At 58.8% G+C, this 20,347-nt stretch overlaps 1 protein-coding gene across 5 annotated transcripts in view; it reads left to right on the top strand.

Annotated features, from left to right (window-relative positions):
- Nucleotides 1–20,347, top strand: part of PAX7 (paired box 7) — an 80,518-nt gene that overhangs the window by 30,147 nt on the left and 30,024 nt on the right. For all 5 annotated transcript variants that reach the window (XM_088529611.1, XM_088529609.1, XM_088529606.1 and 2 more), the window contains exon 5: nt 9,519–9,718. In XM_088529611.1, the coding sequence (XP_088385737.1) occupies nt 9,519–9,718 (200 nt within the window). The remainder of the gene's footprint in view (nt 1–9,518; nt 9,719–20,347) is intronic.

Genomic DNA, 20,347 nt, shown 5'->3' with positions numbered 1-20,347 from the left:
GCTAATAATGTTTCACACTTTTGAAACACAGAGAATCCGGACAATGCAGGCAACTGCATTTTAAAGTGTTTCAAGTTTCAGGGGAGGTAATTTCTTAATTTAGCTAAGCCAACTTGCCGTATCCCAAGAGAAAATCTCCACATTTGCACCCTGAATGTCCTTAGCGTGCAGAATGAAATTATTTACCAGCTGAAGAAGTATGAATATCAGAAGGTTCATTAAACATTCCAGCTAATTTTCTCTGGTCTGTAAAATTTGGTTGGGGAGAAGGGCTGGATGAAAGGGGTTAGGCTTTTCCATGGTCCGCGCTCAGCTTTCAAAACCCGACATGCCGTGGAACTAAATCCCGTCCTGCCGAGCCGCGCGGAGGCTGGCCGGTTCTCATGCAGGCTCATCAGGAGCTGGAAAAATGTGCAGTGACATTTCTGTGCACTTACTCTGTCCGTGCAGCCTGCAGGTGTGAGGTTTCCTTCTCGTCGTGGCTCAGTACTTTGTTTCTGCTTCCAGCTTGAAGTAGGTTTTTCAGCATTTCTGACAAAATCTTTAGCGAGAGACGTTAGCTTTTCTTCTGCCTTTACCCCCAGGCTGTTTGTTGGCTGGTAGCGCCAGGCTCGCATGTAACCTGCTATCGTGCTGCTGCTAACGTGCCCGTGCCCTTGCTGGCCTGGCTCCCCGAACAGCTCGTGCGGGTCCTCATGGGCCGCCCGGAGCCAGGCCCGCGCACGTGCCCCTGCGCGCAGTCGCGGTGAGGAACGGCCCTTTGGTGTCGGGACCTTCCCAAGTGCCACCCAAGGCCCGTCCGGCGCAAACGCCCCTCAGCGTCGCTCCCTGGTGACTCCGGAGCCGAGCGCGGAGCGTTTCGCCGCGGGGCTCCCGTCCCTGCCGAGCGGGACCGGCGCAGAACCAGCTCCGCTCTCCTGCTCTGCCTGGCAAGCGACGCCGCGTCCAACGGATCTAACACCCGACTGCGGCTCTTCCGGTTCGCGCATGCACACGTGCACATATATAAAAATATGTGCCTGTTTGTATGCGTGTGTGTATAAAGGGTATGTGTGTATATTTAAATGTGTATATTTAAATGTGTATATTTAAATGCTGTATTTGCTAGAAGAAGTGGAGGGAGATCAAAAGTGCTTTCCCTGTCTTCCCAAATGGCAGCTTCAGTCTTAAAGGAAGCTACTTCTAGGTGCAAGCATTGTATAACCTGAGAACATGGCAAGGTGCCATTTCAGATCAACTGAGCTGGTTCTATGCCCTGAGAAAATCTTTTGACTCTTTGTTTTAAAAGAACAGTCCAGTCGAACAAGAAATTGTTTAATGTTATCCTGAAACGATACCTGTTGTTCTGTCAGTCCCCACCCTTGGGGAATCTGCCTGGAAAATCCGTGATCTGCGCCGAGCAAAGCAGCGGCTCCCGCGTGCCCTGCACGTACGCAGAGCTCTGCTGAGCGCGTCCTGCTTAGTGATGGGGACACATCGTCAGCTCTGCTCCTTGCTCTGGATGCTTAAGCAAAAAAAGAGTAGTTGGGAGGTTTCAGGGTTCTTGTGCTCTGTCGGGGCAGAGTTGCCTCATAGGATCGCAATGCAAGAGGGAAAGATCATCCCCGGTCCCTGCGAAATTCCTTGCTACATCTTGAAATAGTTGAAGGATGAAGTCATGTGTCCCGAGGCGCTTGGCAGCCGTAAGCCACAGAACACCCTTCCTGCCAGGGCTGCGCCTCCCGAAGCTCCTCGAGCTGCAGAGCTCCCTGTGGGTCTGCTCGTGCTCGTGTCCGTGTCCATGTGCTGCTTTTGCCAGGTCTGGAGGGGACGCTGGAGCGTTCGGCTCTGCTCCTGGCACCGTGCCCCCTCCTGGCCTCGGCGCTGTCGCCAGCGGGCAGGAAGGGGCAGCGCGTTTGTCAACACCGGGACCCAGAGTACCCTCATCCCGGGCCTGGAAAGCTCCATCTCGGCCGAAATGTGGCCCCGGATGAGCTCTTGGCTCCCCTCCGAGCAGCGCTGGGGCCGGCGCCGTGGGCTGCCCGTAGCCCCCGTCGCTTCTCCCCGCCCGCGGGTGCCGCTCCATGGCAATTCCCACAGCCCCCGGCCTCGCCGGCGGCTCTGCAGCCCCGGGTCGGAACCGCGCCGCGTTCGGGCCGCCCTGCGCGGCGGCCTCGCTCGCCGCCCTCCTCCCGCTGCAGCCGGGCCCGCTCCCGGCCCCGGCGCTGTTAATATTCAGGCCGCACCTTCCACATGAGCTGTGCTGAAGAGCCGACGTGTCGGGGTTTATTGATATCACATCGGGCCGCGCGGGGCTGTCAGCTGCACATTCAGCCCGCGGCGACCCCCTAAGGTGCGGGCTCTGGCAGCTCTAAAGGCATCTGCACAAAACGGCCTTTCTGTTTTGTCCAAGGTGAGACAAAGCGGACAGGGCCCTGCTCCAGATGACAGCGCTGATAAAGGAGCAAGCGGCGCAGGGATATCTTTCTTTCTTTGCGCTCCTTCATTCAATCCTTCTTTCTGTCACTTTCATTCTCTCCTCCCTGCACTTTTCTTTCTTCTCTTTTCTTCTGCCGCCCGGGGACGCGCAGAGGCCTGGAGCTGCAGCCCGGCCCCTCGCGGCTCCGGTCCCTTCTCCTGCAGCTCCTCATGCCCAGGCCCTGCAGCGCTCTCCCTGCTCCCGGGTGCTTGGAAAACTCCTGGCAGTTGTTACATGCTGGGAGAGGGCAGCGGGCGCGGGGCAGGAACACCAGCGGGAAGAGAGGAGCCCGGAGAGCAGCAGGGAGCAGGAACGCGAGTGGGAGCAGCAGGGAACGGGAGTGGGATGGACACGCGCAGGAAGGCAGGGAAGGGGCAGAGGGCAGCAGCGGTCACACGAATGTTCTCCAGCGACCGCTGCCGACCCGCCGCGTTTCCACAGCGTGACGGAGGACAAAGTGCTTCTCGTGGCCGCTCTCAAACACCCTTTGCTTCGGGCAGCCCGTGTGACATGCGGATAAATGAAGCGGGGCCTGCAAACAGCAGGAGAAGAGCGTTTCTCCTGTGTGGTTAAGTGGTCTCTGGTGCCTCATTTTCACCGGCTGGTTTTTCAGGCTGGGGAAAGGTTTGTGAGGTTAAATTCGTTTATCTTTCTTGAAAGAGCCTTATATTGAAAGGGCTCTTAGCGTGGTGGACGCAGCCGGGGGGCGCAGGGCTGGAAGGGAGGAATTCCCGGACGAGCCTCGGGCCCGCGCACGCAGCCGAGTTGGAATGAGCGGGTTTGCAGCAAGGAGGGCCATGCAGGGTTGGGGACAGCAAGGCGGCTGCAGGCCACGAGCGACGCGGTGGCCGCGTGTGCGGGCTGCAGACCTGGTGCAGGAGGTGTCCGCGCTCCAAGGACGCGAGCGGAGCAGGGACAGTGCCAGCAGGAGCAGGGCTGTGAGTGCAGGTGGCCCCGAAGGGCGCTCGTGTCCTGCTCCACGTCCCCTCTTGGCGCTCAGCGGGTGCCGCAGGTCCCTGCGCGTTCACCCTGCGCCCTGGTGGCTCTGAGGCTGCTCCTGCAACCGGGGCCAACGGGCCTGGCTGGAGGCCCCGGAGCGCGACCGTCGGAGGCCGAGCGGCCCCACGGGCCCTGCGGGGGGGTAGCCACAACCTCCGCGCTGCGGGAAGGACCCGTCCGCGCTGAGCGTGGGGAAGGAGCCGTGCGCCGCGTGGGGCCGTCTCGGTCTGCTGTCCTCGGTGAGCGCCGAGCGGCTCCGCCAGCAGCGCGGTGCCAGTGGCGTGTGGCACAGGAGCCAGCGGGATGCGCTGTGCTGGAGCCAGCGGGCCCTGTGCTGCTGGGGGCAGCGGGTTGCAGGGTGCAGGAGCCAGCGGGTTGCAGGGTGCAGGAGCCAGCGGACTGCAGGGTGCAGGAGCCCGTGGGCTGCAAGGTGCAGGAGCCAGCGGGTTGCAGGGTGCAGGAGCCCGTGGGCTGCAAGGTGCAGGAGCCAGCGGGTTGCAGGGTGCAGGAGCCTGTGGGCTGCAGGGTGCAGGAGCCAGCGGGTTGCAAGGTGCAGGAGCCCGTGGGCTGCAAGGTGCAGGAGCCCGCGGGCCGCACGGCGGCGCAGGAGCGGTTCGGCCGCGCGCCTGTTCTACCCCAGGTTCTCACCCGTGGAAACGCGCCCGTGCTGGCGCTGCTGCCGCGCACGTGCCCGGCCTCCCCGCGGAGCCGGCCTGGCCATCGGCCTTGCGCTCGCCCCTGCTGTCCGCGTCGAGGAGGTCCCAGAGCATCGGCTCTGCCGTCCTGAATTCCAGCTTCCCGCTTACCCGTGGCCATTCCCTCTGCAGCGCCAGCGTTCAGGTGGGAGGTGTTTGTACCAGTCTGTCAACCTCTGTATGTGTTTGCCTTTGAAAAAGTTACTTTTAAGGCAGCTAAAGAGGTGAAAAGGAAAGAGTAAAGGAGGCAAAATAGGGAGAGAAAGTGATCCAGGCTTTTCCCGTTCCCAGCCTCCTCTCTCCCCCCTGCATCCCAGCTGGTCTCCCTTTGCCTCCCGGTGTCGCGAGCGCCACCGGTGCCTCGGACCGCGTCGCCCGCGCGCGCCGCGGAGGCAGCGGCGCCTCTGGGCAGCCTCCGCCGCATCCCGTGCCGGCCGCGAGCGCGCGGCTATGAATATTGAAGTGAAACGGGGGCTTTTATGGACTTCACAGATGTGCGGGGAGCTGGGGCAGGCCTCATTACCTCGGGGTTCTTTAAAAGGCCAAACAAAAGCCAGAAGAAAGAGGGTTGGGGTGGAGGGGGCAGGGAGGCGAGAACTAGAAAAAAAGTTGAAAGAAAAGAAAGGACGCCTGGAGTTGATGGATATTCCATCTGTTTATGTTCAGGCCAGTGCTGGGAATTAACAAAGGCTGTTGGAGCCACAGACTTTCTTTTTCTCTCCCTCCCTCCCTATCTTTCTCCAAATGCCCTGGATGATTTGGTTTTGTTCGCTGCTCGCAAGGAGCAGAACGTGCCGTTTCGGGGTGTTTTTGTTTTTCGGGAGCGTGTGTCTCTGCGTGGGGCGCTGTGGCTGGTACCCGGACCGGTGGCACGGGGCTCCGCGCAGCTGGGAGCAGGCGGGACACACGGGAGAGCCCTTGGTGCCGTCTCTGCTCCCCGCAACTCCGCATTTTGGGAAAACTTGGGCGTGGGACTCCCCGGGGGCGAATCCCTGGGATTCAGGCATCGAGACACAGCCAGGGCGGGGCGTGTGGTTGTCACCACGGTGTGGTTGTCACCATGGTGTGGTTGTCACCGTGGTCGCCCTGCTGGCCGTGTCCCTGTCACCCAAACACTGGGGTGCCTCTGCCTTCTTTTGCTTTGGTACGTGCTCCCTTTTCCCGTGTTCTCGCTCCCTCTGCACCTTCCCGTCGGTGCCCGAGCCCTCAGGATGTGCTGGGGGAATGATCCGCCCGGGAAGCCCCTCTCTCTCGCTGCCTTTTGCAGAATCCCCCTAGACGCCCGCACACGCGCTCGCTCTCTGCCTCTCCCAGCACATCAGCTTCATTACTAGTATTATTTTCAAGTTGTAAAGTCCATAATGGACATTACCTCAATCTCTGCTTTGGTTACAGCTGGCCAGTTCAGTGCCGGTATATATATAAAAAAAAGAAAGAATTACCCAAACCTTTATCTCCCAGGGCCCCACGCTAATGCTTTGCTGAACACTGCAGTCCCCAGCTGAGCTGTAAATGACTTTTTCATTTTCCTAGGCCTGCTACCTGGTCTGCTTGGTATTCAGGGGCACCCCACCAACAGGCGCTATCATTCTGCTCGGGCCGAATTACTTGATTAAAACGCATATCAACCGCTACGTGATTCGTTTTCTGCCGCGGAGCAGCGGCAGGGCTCTAAACTGAGCTCTAGACACCGCTGCAGAGAGGAGGCCGTGGGCAGCGCTGCAGCTTCACACCGGTCCCTGCGGGCTCCGGATGCATCGGTCTGCAAGAAACGGGCAACGTGGGCACTTCTGGCTTGCCCGTTTCCCTCTATCAGTGCTGTCCGCAGGCGACTAGTCGCCTGGCACGGCTGCGTCTCCGCAACCAAGCTGGATTTCCCTCCGTTTAGTCCTGGGAGTTTGAGGTTTGCGACTTCTTTTGTTGGCAGTAGCATAGAAAATGTGCTTATTGCCACAATATTTTGGGTGCCAACAACAGGGAGCTACATGGGCAAATGGAGAGGAAAAAGAAGAGTGGGAAAATAACAGGCACACAGGTCCGGGCTCTGTTGAAAGCCCCTATGAGCAGACTGCAGTAAGAGGGCTCAGAAATAGAGCAGGAACGGGGAGAGTGCGGCTGTGTTGGGTGTATTGATACACCCAGCTCGACCTCCTGTTCTGTTACTGCAGGTCCCCTGCCGCAGCCCTGGCGATCAGGAGTCGCTGCCCTCCGTCGAGGCCGACCCCAGGGCTCTGGTTATTAAGGCAAAGTCAGGGCAGCCAAAGCACCGAGCGGCAGGTGACACGCGGCCTCCCCGGGTCACCGCGGAGCCTCCGCTCCCTCTGGGGCAGAGCAACCCGGGTGACTCTGTGCTCCCCTATGGAGCAAGCCGGGCTGCAGGGAGCGACGTGGCCGGGGCGGCCTCAGCCCTCCGCAGCGCTGCCCCCTTCCCCGCTCCCTCTTCCCTCCAACTCCTTTAATTTTTAGGATGGTGCAGCTGGAAGCAAGAAAGGAAGAGAGAGGAAATGAGCTGTGGCCGAGCGGGTGACAAAGAGCCGAGCGGCTCCGCAGCAGGGAGCGCGCAGCTCCCCTTTCCCCTCCGACCAAATCCGCTCCCCGTTTAATGAATGCGTTCCCATGTCTGGTCCTGGCTGCCAATCCGTGCAGACAGCACCGAGGTGCTTCAAGACAAGGCGGCAGGTCCTTGTGGAGCATCAAGGGCTCAGTTGGAGCCTGGAGGGTCTTGTTGTGGCCGATTCCACCTAATCCTGTTGATTAATTTAACTCCAGGGCTAAGAGGCTCCCGGCAGCAGTGAATGGAGATGGGGAGGAGAAAGGCAGAGGGAGAGGAAGGGAGGTAGAAGAGAAGGGGCTGCGGAGAGGGACGACAAATCCAGGCCATAATTACTAAGGGGTTTTCTCCTCCTTTCCTCATCTCTCCTCAATTTCTATCGCTCTCGAGCCCCTCCAGAGAGCTCTGCCCAGCTCGTGCCGCTTGCGCATGCGGTTCCTGCTGCGCTGGAGGCTGCGCAAACTGCGCGTTTCCCCCTCGTGCTCTCATGAGGAGAGACTCAGACTGTGCCGTTTGGGGATATTCACCCCTAAACCCTGGGTTTTGGAAGCTGGGTTTGCGTTGCTGAGCCCTGAGCCCTGCGTGGGCAGAGCTGCAGCGGGGAGCAGCACAGGCAGCTCAGCCAAACCGCGGCCCCGCACCGGCGTCCCGAGGCCCCCGGACGGGTTCGGGGCTTGTGAGCCCCCTAACAGCATCCCTGCGCTGTGGGAAGCAGCTTTCCCTGCGGCCTTCCTGCTCCTTAGGTGGTGTCCGCAGGGATGAGGCCCAAAAGCAAGCCCTGGCCTTGCCTCACAAGGGATTTTCCGTAGGTTATTCCTCACAAACCTCCTCATGGCAGCAGTGCCTCACCGGCGGGTTCCAGCTGCTCAGGCATGGAGAAGACCTGTTAGATGGAGGGCAGCTGTAGGCAGAGAGTCCCCCGGTACCAGAGGACACGTTAAATAATAAGCTCAACTGCCCTCGCTCTGGGCCAAGAGCCCGTCTGTATCATTTAATAAATCTGGGGCTGACAGCAGCAGCTGCACGGTGCTCCGACCAGCTGCTTCCAGACGTGCCCGGGGATTTTCCTCGCTCTCTTGGCTTCATCTTTGTAGTCGCGGGGTCTGGGCCTCCGCTTGGCACGCGGGTTTGTGGTTTCTTTTCCCAGCTTGGCTCTTGACTCCCAGGTCGAGCGTAGGTGGATCCTTGTGCCGCCACGGCCTCGCTTGTGCCGCTCGGGAATGGAGGGAATGCCAGCGGGAGCGCTGGGAAAGGCGCCGCCAACGTGTCCGGTGAGCGCTGCCCCTCCGAGCCCTGCGCCGCGCTGGTGGCCGCACGTTGGCCAGCGCTGCTGGGAACAGGACGTGCTGGGGGCTTGTGACGTCCGCGTCCTCCCCCAGGCCCTGCGGCCGAGCCGCGATTCTCCATGAAGCTTTCGGAGGCAGCTTGGCGGTTTTGCTTCCAGATCGACACGGCAGGGACAACAGCAGCTGGCGCGGAGCGGACGTGGGAGCCGAAACCGCCCCGCGTGCTGCGTGGCTCCTGCCCGCACGTGTGGCCTTGCCGGCGGCTCCATGGTGGAGCAGGGCCCGGTGCTGGCTGCCCCGCGATGTGTGCGGCACGGACCGGGCACGAAGGGACCGGGCAGGGCACGGACCGGGCACGCGGGACCACGCGGGCAGGGGACGGGCACATAGGGACCGTGTGGCACACAGCAGCCCTGGCTCCACAGGACCAGGCTGCTCCGTGTGCGCTGGCTGTCGGAACACGGGTTCTGCTGCCCAGGGAAATCACACGACAACCTGGCGCGTTCTCCTCTCCTGGCCCCTCTCCTTCTAGCCCTCAGCTCACCCCCGTCCCCATGGATATTTCTACCAAAGGTCCTAGTTAAAGCAATAGTAGCCAATGGCTTCGTGACCCGGGTGCCGTGGTCTTCCAGATGTGCTTTGGCACAATGTGGTGTCTCAGAGTCCAGATGTGCTCCTACCTGGCCCACATCATCTGGAACCCAGATGTGCGAGGCTGCTATTCTAGAGTACAGATGTTCTTTTTATATCAGACCTACCCCTGACCAACCCAAGTATCCAGAAGGCTTGTTCAGCCCCAGGTTTTCCCTATGGACACGGGGCAGGTGCTGGTGCAGGGAAAGGCAGAAGCCTGGGGCAAGGGAAGGCCGAGGCTGTCAGTGCCCGGCTGGGCCTTGGCAAAGGACATCCTGGCATCTTGGTGCCGTTGGGGTCCGGCCTTCTGCAAATCCGGGCAGGATGAGCCGGGCAGAAGAGGAACCGCATCCCGTGGCGGCCCGGCCCAGGGGGGAGCCGAGTGGGAAACGTTTTCCCCAGCTGCAGAAGTTGCTCATTTTTTTCCTTTTTTTTCTTTTTAAGGTGGTTAAAAATCAGTAATTCAAGCAGTGATGCTTCAGAAACCCAGGGGGATGTTAGCACGAGTCAAACCACCTCGTCTTGAACTTTTTGTACACTTATTTAAATTTGTACATCTAATTTTCAGTTGTTTCACATTGCCAAGCACAGAGTCGTTTGAAGCAAAGATGGCAGTGTCTTGAAATAGGAAAAGTCAGCAGTTGTGGTGTTTTTTCCCACTCAAACGTGTTGAACAGTGGGCCCTGTTCAACCATCCCTTTCCACAAACGGTTCTGATTTTGCTGGACTGTCTTTTCACCCACGAGGGCAGATGTGGCGTAGCTGGCGCGCTCGTTTTGGTGGATACCGTCCATGTGGAATCGTGATTATTTCCCTGGCTCCGCGGCCCCGCCGGGAGCTTCTCCCTGTAAGGCTTTTCCACCAAACGAGCCTCCCTTCCCTTCCTGTGCCGCCAGGTAGCCGGCTGGACGAGGGCTCCGACGTGGAATCCGAGCCCGACCTGCCCCTGAAGCGCAAGCAGCGCCGCAGCCGGACCACGTTCACGGCGGAGCAGCTGGAGGAGCTGGAGAAGGCCTTCGAGCGCACCCACTACCCCGACATCTACACGCGCGAGGAGCTGGCGCAGCGCACCAAGCTCACCGAGGCGCGCGTGCAGGTGAGCGCGGCGGCGCGCGGGCCGCGTCCCCGGGAGCCGGTGGCCGTCGCTGCCTCGCGGCTCCCCGGGTTTGGGCACGCGCCGGGTTGGCTCGGCCCGTGGCAGAGGTGCCACCGGGAGCGTTTCCGTGCGGCCGGGCCTGGCAGCCAAAGTGTCGCTGGCTCCGCGGGGCGTCAGCCCTGCCGCCCCGGAGGAAATTCCCCCCTCGGCCGGGGAGGAAGCAGCGTGTGTGCACGCTTGTGTTTGGCGTTTTAGAGAAATCGTACCGTTCACCAGCTTTCCCCAGGGGAGCAGATCAGATTTTGCAAAGTTTGCAAGTTGCATGTGCGAATTTTCATGAAACGTTTTTTCTTCCCAATGTGCAGCCTATGGAGAGGGCACGGGGCGGGGGAGGGCCGAGCTGGGGAGGAGCAGGAAGGGAGGGTTTGGAGCAGGGGGACTCTGACATGGACACGATTAATGGCCCTTGTGGGAACTCCACACAGAGACCCTTATGTCTTCCAGATAAAGGCTGGGTCAGCAGTGTGTGCAAACACGCAGAGGGATCAGGAGTGTGAACAGATCGGGGGGTATAATAGAGTCCCTCGGGGACAGGCCAGGGAAGGGGGAGGGCTTGGGCACGGCGCCGGGGTAGAGCAGGGGAATGGAGCCCCCGGCGGCTCCGCGTGCCGGGGCCGCCGCGGGAGCAGCCGAGGCCGCCGGGGAGACGGCCCCGCGCCCGGCGCCGCGGGGGCACGAGGGGCCTTTCCCCGTGCGGGAGGACGGGCCGGTCCCGCCGTGCGCACCGGGGCGCCCGCCTGGGTGTCCCCGCTCCCCGCGGCGCCGTCCAGCCGCTCACGCCGCGGCTGCCGCCACCTCCGCTTCTCCCGCCCGCCTGGTCGAACCCGGCGATCTGGGGGATGAGACCAGGAAAAACGGGGCTGTGGGAGCACTCTGGGAATCCTCTGTTCTGCGCCTTCCGGCTGCTCCTGCTTGCAGAGATGGGCATGAGGTGCTAATGGGGGAAACAGAGCTGTTTTTGTTAAAAAAGACTTGAACAAGGCAGGGTAAGGAGAGGTGGTGTCAGCAGCACCTCTTTGTGGTGCCACCTGCACGGGATCAGCCCTGGCGAGGACATGGCCAGGAGAAGCCCTCAAGCACCCGGGGCGCAAACCCAGAGCCGCGTCTCTCTGTTCCCATTCGAGCTCTCCAGGACAGGGCTGGGAGAAGGGAGGGAGGTGAAAGCAAAGAAGGGACAAGCTAAATAAATAAATAAGCAGCCCCTTTCCCTCATCCCAAGCTGTGATCCCCGAATCCCTCTCTCTGCTCCCAGGCAGCTTGCAGGGAGGTTGCTGCCAGGGCTCCAGGAGCAGCTGTTCTCCGAGGCGCATTCCTGATGGATTTCTCATTCCAACATCCTGGCAGGCTCAGCTTCTTCCCACCACTTTTAAGCCTGCCGCCCCTTGTAAAATTTTCTGGATATCAGAGCAGATCTTTTACTGGCTCTCGGGACCTACAAACATTAGTCAATCAAGCCCTAGAGAGGGGGGAAAAAAGCCCCACGCGCCCACGTGAGCACGAGCACACACAGAGCCTGGCGGGGAGGCTGCTGCCACCTCCGAGTCTTGTTCCCGTCTCAAGGAGCTCACGGCCAAAAGAGACGTTTTTGGTTAAAGATGCTCTTGTAGCAGCAGGGCCAGCTGAGACCGGGGCTGATGGCTGCTAAGGACCATGCGAAAATCTACTTGGGGACCCGCTTTGTCCCCTAAAGCTTCTGCTAATAGATGAAAGGAGGAGGTGTATGGGGAAAATAAAGCATGGGAGATGTTTTTGATGCAAGAAAGACCCAGATCCCCAGTGTTCGCTCCCTGCTTCCCCCGTCACCTGGGCCTGGGTGGCTCCTGGCTGCCGTGCCATGGGGCTGGGCATTCCCAGAGCAGGTGCCAAGTCTGGTAACCAAAGCCCTGATGCTGCTCCTGGCCCTTATTGATGTATCTTACATTAAAACCCATCCCTGCGCTGGAGTCCTGTTGAGCTGAGCACCGTGCAGTGCCGAACAACAGACTAGAGCATCTCTCTGCTTCTTGCTGCCCCTCATCTCTCTGCTTTAGCCGAGGAAAGGGGAGCGAACCCGGCTCTCCTGCCCTCTGTCTGCACGAGGAAGGCTGGGAGCTCCGTGAAACCTCATCGCGGGCCCCGGCGTCCGGCCGCTCTCGCAGCTGCCCGGATAAGTGGAAGTTTGACACGTTGACAGCTAATAAAGTTCACAAGCTGAACAACAAGGGGCCCCATTTCGAGCTCCAGTTCCTCCTCTGCCAGGGAGATCCCTGCAGGGCGCCTGGGGTGTCAGTGAGGGCAGGAGACGCAGCATCCCTGCCCGTGGGCTGCGGGGTGCCCGGTGTGCCCGGTGTGCAGGGATGGGGCTGGTGGGGACCCCCCGGCATCCCGGAGTGGGGTGCTGAGCACCGTGTAAACTCCTACAGTCTGCAACGAAGCCATTGGATCGGCCTCCCTGCCCCGCATCCGCAGCTAAGGAGCCCCGGTGTCACGCTCCAGCTCAGAACAAAGTCAGACTGCAGGGATTTGGGGAGTCGCAAATAGCCACCAGCCTTCCCTCGTTCCCGTCACCGCCGTGGGTGTCACAGCTACAGGCGCAGAGTGGCGAGAGGCGACGGCTGCTTGTCCCCGTGCTGAAGGGACCGTCCTCCTTCGCTTGCGTCTGTGTCACCCGTGCTACATGTAATGCACATGCTGGGATGCCGTGCTGCAGAAGAGCTGAGACAGAGGGGAGAGCGGTCAAAGCGCTAAGAAACAGGATTCTTGTTCTGCAAGAGCTTCCAAGGTTTTAGGAAAAAATCCATTTCCAATTTGGACTCAAACAGTCCAATTTGGCCTTCTTACAAAGAGTAAATCAACAGCTGAGAAATTCACTTAGAAATTTTAACCGAAATCCTGCTTTGGTCTTCAGTTTATTTTGTTTTTTACCTCACTTTTGGCAACTGTTTGGCACTGACAACATCAAACTTTATTACCAAAATCAAAACAAAACACAAGACAATGGGGAGCTATGATAACTTGGGAACCTTCTCCTGACGTTTCCAGAGCCAGGAGCTTTGATGGTTTGAGTTGAACGAAATCAATGTGTGAGATAAAGGAGAACAAGTGCTCGCGTTGCCCCCGGGGCAGCCTCGCAAGCCCAAGTCGCACAGTGTGCACTGAAGAAAATATCTTTCCCACGTCGCGGCCGGTGCGCGTGCCCGCGCGGGCAGCCCGTCCCTGCTCGCCCTGCTGCTCCCATGAGTCACATTTGATGCCTTCCCAAGTATGAGCTCAGGAGCTTTCCCAGGAAGGCGCCGGGAGCGCTCGGCGTGCCCGGCGGGTGACTCAGCGCCGCAGCTGGGCGCCAGCGCCGCGTCCCGCTCCCGCACGGAGCCGTGAGCCGGAGGCGCCGGTGCCCGCGGGGCTGCTGCCCGCCGACGATCCGCAGGAAATTCCATGCACCGAGAAACTCTGATTGCAATAACAAGATTAAACCAGAGAGAAGGAGTCGCAAGCCAATGCTTTATTGATCAAGTTTATGATTGATACCGTGGTGATCTCTGCCGGGGAGAAAATGGCCATTTCATTTAATAAAGCGGCTCGGAGCAGCCCTGCTGTCGCGGGGCGCTGAGGGCGCTCCGGTGATCCATGCCGCGGCTCCAGGCTCTTTGAGATTCCCAGATTCCCAGCTCTTTGGGGCCTTTCCAAACTGGCTCTTCCAAGGCAATGCCTGGCTCCGGTGACAGCTCTTTCCCTATCCGACTTCTGCAACAGCCAAAGATCAAATTTAAAAGTTGCAGCGCGTCCCAGCCAACATATTCGACAGGAACGGAGACGAGCTCCAGGCTTTGCTGCCTAATTGGACCGGACCTGCTTGTTTTGTGTCCGTGCGGCAGGGAATCCCTATGAAATAACGGCCGTAGCCGATGTGACAGGAATGCCCTCGTGGCCTTGCTAGCTACTGCAGCAGCAGGGATGGAGCAATCCATTCGGGTCGGTAAAACGTGACATACCTTGAATTTTGCATAGAATTGTGGATTTTGCTGAGCTCCAGAGAAGCCAGTGTGTTTTTCCGGGGTTTTGCTTGCTTGTTTGCCTGCCTGGGGTTTCTCGTCCCGTTCCCCCTAAGTGTTGTGCTCTCCGTGGTCTGCTTAGCGCCGAGGCGCGGACTGGCCGGCCTGGTGGTCACCGGGTGAAAGAGGGAGCCCTGGGCAACCTGCTGATGCTTTGATTCCGCATGGAGGAGAGGGGACCCCAAGGCCGAAGCCGCGGCCCCACTGGTGGGTGACGTGGGTGACACGGGTGACACGGGTGGCGCGGCACCGTCCCCAGGGCCAGGCGGGCGGCCGCGCTCATTTAGAGCAGCGCAGCACCAGGCCCTTGTGCTGAAACCAACAGGGCACCCGTGGTTAGGGCAGGGCTCCCACCCCAAACGAGCCGCTCTCCGCGCCACGAGGCCCTCTCCTCACCGCGCTACCAATTAAACAGATTGCCTGACAATGCGAAAACCTTTAGACGAATTAAGCGCAGGGTTTGCCAGGACATTTTAATCTTTTCTCCGTTTCCCACTGTGTTTAAGCTGGTTTTAAAGGGTCGCAGCTTTTTTTCTCGCACGAAAGAAGATCTCCATAGTGCGAATGGGTGTGGGGCTCAGCGCGGTCGGTCGTAGCCAGGCAATAGCAGCAGGAAAGTGGCTCCCCGGCATCTCCTGCTCCTCGCCAAGGTGCCAACATCAAAGCCCGTCCTGGGCTGCTTCCGTGCGGCACCAGCGCCACCGGGATGGGGCATCCGAGGAGAGGCAGCAGCAGGAACCCATCGCGATGAAGCTCCAGCTTTCCCAAGTGCCGTTCATCCCCAGCACATGGTTTAGAGGGAGATAAATAGAAAAATGAAACCGAGGGTGGTTTTCTTCTTTTCGTTTTATTTATTTAACAGAATTTCCTCTGACAGCTGAAATAATCACTGAGAAGCAAGCACGGTAGATCAAATGCTGGAGCTGGAGAGTGCAGCAGTAGCTGCATTTGCAAACAATCATCTGTGTCCAGGAGCTGCTTCACGCGGTGCTAATTTTTCTTCTTTGCGGAACACAGAAACATTGCGGGAAGCGCCAGAGCTGCCTCTCCAGGCAGGGCCGGCTTGGGAGCTGCGGAGCCACGAGTTCGAATCCCAGCGTGGGCAGGATGTCTCTCCGCAGGAGCTGACCAAGCTCCTTCTTCTCTCTCCTGTTGCCTTGTCTGGAAGATTAGATCCATCCGTAGTTATGAGGTGTTGACATTGTAACGAACATATAAATGTCATGACAGACAGTTGGCAGAGAAAGTGGTTGTGACATGGTTAATTTTCAGGCTGTTGACTTACAGGTGTGTGAGCAAGGGATTTCTGCAGGAAAAGGTGTTTTCTCTTATTCTGCCATCTTACTTTCTTCTTTGAAATGTTCTTTTCCAGCCTGGCAAGCACAGGTTAAAAGGAGTTAGGTCACCAATGCAGTATTTCCCTGCCAGCAATAGTTTGTTAAAATAGTTGGCAGGAAAAGCCACATACCAGCAACTGTGTTTGAACTCTTTGGCAGATAGTTGTAAATGGATCACACCTTCAGGACCGGGATATGCCAAGAGAAACGCAGGCTCAGTTCACTGGACAGCCTCAGTTTTGGAGAATCATATAATCATAGAATCATAGAATGCTGAAGGTTGGAAGGGACCTCTAGAGATCACCCAGTCCAACCCCCTGCACACGCAGGGTCACCTAGAGCACGTGGCACAGGACTGCATCCAAGTGGGTTTGAAGATCTCCAGAGAAGGAGACTCCACAACCTCTCTGGGCAGCCTGTTCCAGGGCTCTGGCACCCTCACTGTTAAGACATTTTTCCTTAAGTTCCTGTGGAACTTTTAGTGCTTCAGTTTGTGGCCATTACCTCTAGTTCTGTCGGTGGCCACTAGTGAAAAGAGGCCGGCCCCATCCTCCTCACTGCCTCCCTTGAGATACTTGTAGACACTGCTCAGGTCCCCTCTCAGCCTTCTCTTCTCCAGGCTGAACAGGCCCAGCTCCCTCAGCCTCTCCTCATAGAACCGCTCGTTCTGCCCTGCTAGCCCTGCTGAACGTTCGTGTTAGCCGCCCGGCTCGCGTGGCAGCGTCCCCGTGTTCTGAGCCTCGAGCCAGCACGTCGGTCGATGCGGCCGTGTCCCCGCGCGCGGCCGCGCTCCGCAGGAAATGGCCTCGGCGGCGCTTGGCCTCGCGCTGCCGTTGCTGCGGAGCCGCTGCCGCACGCGGTCCTGCCGGGAAGCCCGTGGCGGGAGCAGCCGGAGCGGCCCGAGCGGCGCTGCCCTGCGCCTGCCGCGCGGAGCGGGCCATCCTGCTCCTGGTTCCTGCGGCTCCTGGCCCTGTGAGAGCAAACACGTGTTGCGTCTCTCCCATGCTGCTGAGAGCGGGGCAGGACTTGGCTCTTCTGTCCCTGTTTTCATTTATGAGCTCGTTTATCCCATCCATCTTCCTCCAACATCGAGTCCTGATTAGGCCGAGCAGGAACACACCAGGCTTTCTTTCCCACAGGAGGCTCTTTTTGACCTCCCTTTCCTCTCCTTGTCTGACAAATTGTGGGAGCTGACCCATCTCTGGGCGGCCGCGGGATAATTCGCTCCAGGCCGTCCCAGCGGCCGCTCTGCGCGGCGGCAGCACGTGGCCGAGCCGGCCGGGCCGTTGCGTCGGAGGGAGCCGGCCCTCATCCCGAGCCCCAGCCCAGGGGCTTCCTGGGCCCCCTGGAGCCGGCTGGTCCCCTAGGATGGTCGCCTAGACCGGGAGGGTTGGGAGCCGCCTCCGGAGCCGGTGCTGGAGGTGGCTGCGTTGTGCGTTCGTGCTGCTCGTCCTTGGAGGCAGCGCTCCAGCGCGGGATCCCTCTGCCGGGCCCGGAGCCGCAGCCGGCTCCTTGGAGCAGCCCTTTTCCCAAGCGGGAGCCGCCGCGGCCGCGCGGCCAGAGCCCCCTGAGCAGCGGCCCCGCGGGGAGCGCTCCAGAACCGGCCTCTTCCTCGCTCCGTCCCGCAGCCGTGGCCTTCACCCCGCGCTTAACGCGGTGGAACAGGATCCTCTGGCAGGGGAATCTTTAGTGGCTGATAAACCCTTAACTGTTGTGAAATGAAAGCAGGTTCCCTTTGAAGTGCGCCTCGCATTACAGTTGGATGCTCTAGCCTCTCTATTTCAACTACCAATAAAATGATTTATAAGCATAAAGGCCTGAGCCACCTTTAAGGCAGGGGAAGGGAAGGAATTGCTAACGTCATTAGCTGGAATGTGTCTTTTTTTTTTTTTTTTCCCTGTGAGTTATAAATAAGGGGCAGAATCGACCTGTTTGGGCCATGAGGTGCCCCTTCCTCTGCCAGGGAAGACAAATCCTGCCTGATTCTTTGGAAGGTCTCGGTGCTCCCGGCACGGTGGGGATCCCACCGCGCTGCCTGGCGTTGCCTCCGTACCGGCAGCATCCCCAGCTGGGCCTGGAGGAGGGCAAAAGGGGATAAAACCTGGAGGAAAAGGAGATTGTGCACAGGCCAGGGTGGAAGATCGGGGACTTGCAGCCGCGTTTGCACGATAGGACGAAAACGCCAGGACGAAACCGCCCAGCAGCGCGGGCAGAGCCCGAGTCCGCACGGGTCCTTCTTGGAGGAACCTGTCCCGTTCTCGGCCATCGCTCTCCACATGTTTCTTCTAAACTTCTAATCCCGAGTGGATTTGCCAGCATCTGGCGCTGGGTTGTAAGGGGGCCCTTTCCCACCCTCTCTAACGTCAGAGCAGTGTCAGAATTCACTGGAGTGGCTCTCACTTTCTCAGAGGCCAAATTCTCCTTGCTTCCCGCGTCCTGCACTCGTACATTTTTCTCTCCAGTTATTTTAATTCTACATGCTCTCCTCAGCACCGAGGCCTTATTTTGGCAGCAGAGGCTATTCCAGCCAGGGACTAGGTCTTTTTTTTTTTCCCTGGAGATTTGTACCTCTCCTTACGTTCCCATCTGGTGAACAGAAATGGTCTGAAGGTTTTCATGTCCTCCTTAACTTGGGAAGTGGAAGCAAATGGTGTGAAAGGAGCCTGTTTCCCTGAAGAGCAGGAATTATCCGTATGTGTGTGTAGAAGTGAAACGGGGGACAGCACCATCCGAGTGGTGTGATCGGGCAAACGAGAGGCTAAGACCGCTGTTATTTACTCATCTCTGTCGCTTGGTGCTCCTATAAACTGTCACGGCCTGGACGCCGTGCTGGACGGTATAAAGAAATTTCCAAACGTTTCAGCCCTCGCTGTCCGTTCGTTTCTCTGTCCTTAACTCTGCCCCAGGTTCCCGTCGCGTTCCCCGGGTTTGGCGCGGGCTCTGACCTGCTGGTCGGTGCCTGTCGGATGCGGGCTGGCCCCTTCCCCAGGCGTTGGAAGGTGCTCGGGGGCTGCTCTGCGCAGGCAGGAGCTCCGAGAACAGGGGCAGCTCTCGGAGGAGCCGCGCTCGGCGCCCGGGACGTGACGCCTGCGCTCCAGCCGTCTCAGAGGGGTTTCGGGACCCACATGGCTGCACTGCGTGCGGGCCTGGGGTGCCTCTCGCAGGGGCATCTAACCTATTTTGCCAGCATTTTATTGCATTTTATTTTGTTTTTGCTGTGCGAGGATGTGGATTCCAGCATGCCGTGCAGGATAGCCCAGGGCTGAGCCTTCCCCGCCTGCACAGACGTCGCCAGCGGGTCGCACATGGAACCGGGCTGCTCCCAGCGCCCGTGTGGATGGTGCCCACGCGCTTCCCGTCGCAGCCGCCCTGCTCCCGTCCCTGGTGCACGCATTGGTCCGTGCAGCCAGAGCCACGCTTCCCGCTGCCGGAGCGCGGAGCACGGAGCGCCGCCGGACACGGATCCCAACGCAGGCGGCACCGCGTCCCGGCGGGTGGATGAGGCCAACGGGGCAGGAGCAGGCGCAGAGCGAACACAGGGGCGCAAAGGAGAGAGGAACGAAGGGACCGTTCACAGGGGAACTCGATTTAGAGGCTAGAGCCGCTCGTTCCGGGATCTGGAGCACGCTGAGGATCAGCCCCATCCCCAGCATGTTTAGGGAAGGCAGTTTTGTTTTGATTCACAAGACCTGGAGACTCGCAGGGCTGCAGTGCCTCAAACCCTTGTAACCCCAGCTTCTGATCTGATGCTGAGCAGCTTGGAAGGCCGATGCAGGATTTTTTTTCCCTGAATGCTTTACACTCTTGATTTTTGCTCCATTTTTTTTCTTGTTGCTGTGAAATTTAATCATGTTTTCTAGCCCTTTAGGCCTCACAAAGTCCAGCAGCTGCATTCTCATCTGGCTTGAAAGCTTATCCGCATACTTCTCAACCCCAAACAGGAATCGGTCCTGAGAGCCTCTCCGATTAAATAAAGTAAACCAAGCCCAAGAGACAGCTTGAGAACCCCTTCCCGCTATCCAGAAGGGAGATTGCCCAGGATAAAACACATCAGGGCAGACAAATGCATTTAGAAAAATCTCTCCTCAAGTCTCCCAGGTAAACCAGTAGTGTAGGAAACATGAGCCCAGCTTTGCACATGCATTAATACTAGGTTTATTTTAATGCCCGGAGATTGAAATTGGCTGCAGCGCAGCGCCAGCACATGCCGCAGTGCCTCTTGCGAGGAGGACATGGCTCAGCATACAGACAGCAGTGATTTGCTGCGACACAGAGGGGCTGAGAAAACCCCGTATTCCCTCCGGTCTGCTTCTATCTATTTAGCTTGTCTAACACAGAAACCATGATGCTAATCTATCTATTTATCCCTCCTAACAGTGCAGCCGTGTCGCTATGATGATGCTTAATCCTTCAGCATAATTCACATAGTTGTCAGATAACAGGGCGGAATGGCCAGGTGGTAGCAATACATCTCCTCGCAATGGACTCTCTCGGAATACACAAGCCACATTATTCCTCCTCCTCTCGCCCTGCTGCCCATAGGCACCTTCCCGAGTCCTTAATAATATCCGAATTTTTCATAATATTAAATGCATGGATTTTGTCATATGCCTAGCTGATAAGGGAGTAGTTGTGGTGAAAGGAAACCCAGGAGCAGATCAACGCTCCCAAGGGCGCGCGGTGACTTGAGCCTGCCCTTGGCCAGCGCTCCGGTCACTCGGACGTTCTCTGCTCCCCTCCTCCCTCTGTGTTCCCCATCTCTTCCTCTGGCTTCTGGACGCGTTTCCACCTGATGCCTCCGCCACCTGAGCTGGGCTGGGAATTCGCAGGGACCACACGAGCTCCCCTGGGCTCGCAGTGAGCACACGAGCTCCAGGATGCTCGCGGTGACCACACGAGCTTGTGGTGAGCACACGCAGTCTGGGATGCTCATGGTGACCACACGAGCTCGCGATGACCACCAATGTTCTGGGATGCTCGCGATGGCCACATGACCTCGCGATGAGCACATGAGCTCCGGGATGCTCATGGTGACCACACGAGCTCGCGGTGACCACCCATGTTCTGGGATGCTCGCAGTGACCACACAAGCTCGCGATGAGCACACGAAGTCTGGGTTGCTCGTGGTGACCGCATGAGCTCGCAGTGACCACACGAGCTCCAGGATGCTCGCGGTGACCACACGAGCTCGTGGTGACCAC

Source organism: Tinamus guttatus, unplaced genomic scaffold (genome assembly GCF_059628265.1).
Source record: "Tinamus guttatus ecotype Peru unplaced genomic scaffold, ASM5962826v1 Tinamus_guttatus_pri_ptg000332l, whole genome shotgun sequence".
NCBI lineage: Eukaryota > Metazoa > Chordata > Aves > Tinamiformes > Tinamidae > Tinamus > Tinamus guttatus.
Note: the sequence above shows the minus strand (reverse complement) of the source record. Positions and strands in the feature narration are given on the sequence as shown.